Source organism: Leishmania panamensis, assembly GCF_000755165.1.
Source record: "Leishmania panamensis strain MHOM/PA/94/PSC-1 chromosome 32 sequence".
NCBI classification, from domain to species: domain Eukaryota; phylum Euglenozoa; class Kinetoplastea; order Trypanosomatida; family Trypanosomatidae; genus Leishmania; species Leishmania panamensis.
In genome coordinates, this window is record NC_025879.1 from 705,732 (window position 1) to 711,004 (window position 5,273).

Here is a 5,273-nt window from a genome sequence, read left to right on the forward strand (position 1 = left end):
GCCCACGACCTGGCCGCCGACACCAGCAGCGATGCACCACTCCGGCCCCCCCCCCTGCACCGTGGGTGCGTGACCCTGTCAGCACCAGAAGTGGCTCGGCATTGGCAGGGAGGCGGGGTGGGGGGCTGCATCGCTTCTCTCCACACACACAGAGTGGAGGAGGGGGGGGGCACTGCACCCTGATGACGCCACGCACTACGGTTTGCCCGGTTCCCAAGAAGAGGGTTGCACATATATATCTACAAACCCTCAATAGACAAGAGCAACCGAGGAGGTGATGTCCCTCACCGCACTCCTGCACGCTTAGTCATCATCACTATGCACGTGATACCATAGACCATGTCAACAGTACACGTATCAGGCGCCTTCGTGCGTGCCTGATCAGTCAAGCACCCTGTAAAACTCAAGTGGAGCAACTCTAAACCGCGTGAGAGTTTCTCAGTGTCAAGAAGAAATCAGAGGAGCAGAGGGGCAGAGGTCATCAGCTTGCGGTGACGCAACACTACACATGAGAACGCCCTTCCGAAAACCGCGAGAACCAATAGACGCAATCTTGTTGCATGCCCTTGCAGGTCAGAGATAGAAGTCGAGATATACGTCAGATTCACGTAACTACTCGACAGGTTACATGGAATCATGCATTACACTAGGAGTTGTGCTCCTCCTCACCTCACCGCCGATACGAGCACCTTGATCGCGAAGCGGCATGAAGACCGAGGGCGGCATATCCGGCAGGCGCGACGGCAGTGCTAGAGAACTAGTGAAATCTGCAGCTCGAACGGCTGCGTCGCGAGGTACGGGCTGGCCGAAACAACTCTCTGGGCTCATAATACCCACACCGTACGGACTAGATGAGACATAGGAAAACCCTGTAGACGGTGACAGCTGCGCTGCAGTGGCATTGTCGATTGGGGGTACGTCTCTCAAGAAGCGCTGTCGCTCAGCTAAGGGATCATGTCCTCCGCTAGTGGTCCCCGGAGGTGTGGGAAACCCCATTGAGGCCGGTTCACCACCTGCGTGGGCTCTGTAGGACATCACTCCAGGAAACCTCTGCGCACCGGAAGGCAAAGCAGCTACCATAGGACCAGGTCGCCCATCGCCCCTGATGGCGCCAAACTCATTGGAGTGTCGCCTAGTTGATAAGGTGACCTCACCGCTGGCGACAAACAGGTCATTGTGCGAATGACCGTGATCGTGGCCACAGCGGCCATCGACGTTGTGTCCATTGTCATGTCTGTTTCCGTGGTCGTGACTTTGATCGTTTTTATGGTTGTGACGGTGGTGGCTGTGCGAGTGGCCATGCACGCCATGACTGTGTCCATGCGCGCCCGTCAGCGGGGTGCCCCACGACGACGGCGCGCTATCCCCGAGACCGTTCGCACTGCTAGCGGGGAAGCACTCCACATACACATACGTCGCAAGCTCAAACAGCTGTTTGCGTACTGCGTGCGACACAGCGCACGCATCAGAGCCGGACATTAGTCTTAAGCGAATGAGCAGCATGCTCTCTGATGCATTGATGTTCCACCACACGGTTGACTGCACCAACAGCACACCGTCCAGCACCTTGATGTTGCGCAGGCATCGCTCCAACGTGTGCAAGCGCCGCGTGTCGGTCACAGATTTGTTCATCAGCAAGTCGAGCATATCGCGTCCATTCTGATATCCGACGTAAGAATAATAGATGGCCAGGAACAGTGCCCCGATCACGTCAGGGGCAGCGCTGTCTGTCACCAACATCACCACACTGGCGACGACGCACGTGATCGGGCACAGCAGGTAAACGACCATTGTTGCAGAACTGCTGTGCACCGTGCGTTGCACGCCACTAGGACTGCCGTGCGCCATCGGCGATCGGCCATGCCCCGATACGTTCGAGGGACAGTGGAACTCCTCAAAGGAGCTTCCGTCTCTCCCTGCACACCTCTCTCTGCACGCCGCAGCATAGAGCATCTGGAGAATATCCTCACTTTGCACGCCTGCCATGCCGTGGTGACCCGTCACACGATCAGTAAGTCGAACATCACGGCAAAAGACGATCTGTGAGAGGAGTTGTACGCCACCGAGGGAGAGAAGAAAAAGGGGACTCGAGTGGTGCGCATGAATGCCGCGGTGCAGAGATTCCACCACGGTTGTCACGCAGCCAAACACCAGAAATACGGTGCTGCCGAGACGCACGACGACGCTTAAACGATACAAGCCGAAGCAAAAGGGGTAGTTCTGTTGAGTGTCGGCACGGCTGCACAGTGACAGGGTGACGACAGCAGCCATGAGAGAAGCGGCTGTGTTGAGCAGTACGAGAGCCTGCACAGAAGCGATGAGAAAGGGAGTGAAGATGATAAAGATGATGCTCGTTCCCCATAAGAGAGTAAATATGATGGTAGCCTGCTGCTGTCGACGGTGCCCCTTGCTTCGCGCCGGAATGCGGAACAATCGGAGGGCCTCTTGCATCATTGATGAGCTGAGAGAGAAACTAGTGCGGAAGGGAACGAGAGAGATCTCCAACCACAGAGAAACACGAAGAAATGGAGAAACAAAAAGATGCGCAAAGGAAGACCGAGAGAAACCAGTGTGTGTGTGTGGGAGCGATGTGCATGTGTCGTAGGGGGGGATGGGGGGTGGAGGTGTGGGGGAGAAGGAGGAAGAGTCAATCAGCAACTTGTGAAGCAATTCAACAAGAACGAAAAGAGGGAGAGTGAGGGTGTCGCGGACGTACGGAGATTCGCATCAAAAGTCGATTAAGAAAAAAGTAAAGATAAAAAAGATGCGCCAAATAAGCAGAAGAAACAAAAAAAAGTGGAGAGTAACGCTTGGCTGTGTGCTGTCATGCAGCTACATGCGTATGTTTGCAAAGTGAAAGCTGAGATGTGCCCCACGATGAATTGAAAGGCAAACTATTTCGTGAGAAAGAGGAGGAGGAGAAGAGGAGGAAGAGGAGCAGGCAATATGGAATCAGCCGCGGATTCGCTTGCCGACGCAAGGCGGATGCTCTGAGCGCCTCACATATTGAGCAGCTTCATGTACAGGTTTCGTACACAGCCGTGCACAACCTCTCCATCTATCCCCACGGCGCTTTCCAGCCGCGTTCTTGGGGCACACAGACACAAACGCCTCCTTTTCCCACAATGTCAGCGCTGCATCGACCTCCCTCGCATCCAGAGCGCCACCTCTCAAACCCCCAAAACTCCCTCGAGGACGCGTCGGTTGGATTGAGGTACCCCCACGGACGCAGATGCAGGCCACTTGAATGCCACGTTGGTGCCAAAGGTCGCTGAGGAGACTCAACAGAGCTCTCTACTCTAAATTGAGTCCAACACCTCCGAGGGCGCTGTGCTTTCTCTGTGCGCACGCAATGGGGAGATGATGAGCGACAAAGGATACCTGCGGCAGGGCTGCTAAACAACAAGTCATGAGCTGCTCGTGGTATATGTGAATTCCTCCCCAGTCACGGTGCGCAGAGCGATAAAGCCACAAACGGTAACGACACGCCGGCATCCACATGTGGACCCTCCCTCGGCTGGACCTCCGCGGCTGGTAGAGGCGTGTGTCTCACCATCTTCTTCTAAGCCCACAGCACCTCCGCTACCCCAGAAGACGTCGGTGAGGCAAACACCACCACAACCGCCTTCCCTGTAGAAGGGTTCTGCCGAGTCCACAGTCAAGTAGCATTCCCCTCCCCTCGCAACGCCTTGCGGACTGTTCACAGCAAAGCCGCGGTGGCACCCCCGAGGTATGGCGATGCAGCATTTTACTCCACTCCATGGGATACAACTGCAAGCGCGCCTCAACATGTCCGAAGAATGGGAAAAGGACCATAGACAGGCTCATGGTCGCAGTGTGCGGTGCAGGCACCACCACTAAAACCAAGGAAACAAAGGGGGCGCCTGGTAAACGACTTCTCCTCCATTGCAAGCTCGGCCTTCGCTACGGTCCGCAAGGACTCGCGAATGATTCACTCCGACCCAGTCCAGTGACAATCCTCACCAACGTAAGCCGCATCGTCAGTTGTCCTTCGCAACAGCTCGGCATCAGCTGCCCCTAGAGGAAATCCTCTATTGGGGAGTGATGAGCAGGGTGGCGCCGCGAATATGTAGCAGCACATTCCGCACCGTGTCGAGGAACTCCGCGTGCATGCCTTCAAGAACTGCAACCACGCTAATGTTGGTACACGCTGTGGGCTTGGCTAAAGTACTGGCAGCAGCCCATACCCACGTAATCGACTGAGCCACCGCCACGCTCCACCTTCCCCTCCCTCCCCGTTGGAATGGTGCGCCATCTCTAGTATGCATCACCCCTCTGGAGGATGCACCTGCTTCCCCTCCTCGCAGGCAACGGCACAGTGCCATACTACGCAGCAGCATCTGGCGGCAAACGCCACGTGCACTTTCTCAAAGCCGGCCTGCTTTCCCTTCGCTTCAGGTGGGGGTCAGACCGGGGACAACACTCTCTGGGACAGCAAAGCTCCAGCGCAGTGCAGCCGTGCACCGGTATCCACCATTCACGTCCTCCACTGCAGCACGGGCTCACGCCCCGTGTGCCACACAAAAAGACTAGACCGTGAACGATTCTGTCCACCGAGCGCGAGCTTCATCTTTGGCTATTTGCATGGCTTCAGTGCGATCTATATTGATGTTCTTGGTAAATTTTTTTTTTTTGGAAAGGGTGTTATGAAGCTCGCAGACCGGCAGAGGCTTCTCGCAGGAGAAAGCGGTAAGTACAACCCAACGCTTTAGTGTGCTCATGCTGTATTTCCGTCTGCATGATGTTTCCTCTATCGCCTAACATCGTCTGCTTTAGCTTTCACGGGCATTCCTCTCTTGGTGGCTGCACCAATAGAGTTTTTCTCTGCGCCCCCTTTGCCCACTCTTACGGAGCACACTTGAGCCTCAGAGAGAGGTATCACAGGAGTAAGGAGGACTTGAGGGTTGTAGTGCTGTACAGCTCTACCATGACGACGCCTCTCACGCGAGGTGAGGTAAAGAAGCACACTCGAATGCAGAGGCGCTATGAAATCCAGTACGCGAAAGGGCTCCTCACACACACACACACACGCACACACATACGTGCAGTAATGCACAAAGGCATCCCAAATGAAATTAGCATCCACACATATAAAGAAGTCACCCCCACCCCCCCACCCCTGCTCGCTCTCACTCCTTCCCTCTTTCCAGCCATATCGAGTAGATCGCGGCTTCCATCTCAGGTGGACACGAGAATCCACAGTGTGCAGGCAAAGGCCGCGTTTGCAGCGCACTGCGCCGCTCCCCGCCCAC

The 5,273-nt window shown here is 55.7% G+C and overlaps 1 protein-coding gene across 1 annotated transcript, besides 1 other annotated feature; it reads right to left on the reverse strand.

The window, feature by feature from the left end:
• Positions 1-208: a repeat region.
• Positions 209-624: 416 nt separating this feature from the next.
• LPMP_321960 (cation membrane transporter, putative) lies at positions 625-2,454 on the reverse strand (the record flags this gene model as incomplete). The annotated part of the gene is made up of 1 exon (XM_010703579.1): positions 625-2,454. One exon carries the CDS (start codon positions 2,452-2,454, stop codon positions 625-627), a length of 1,830 nt encoding a protein of 609 aa, XP_010701881.1.
• Between the last annotated feature and the right edge of the window lie 2,819 nt (positions 2,455-5,273).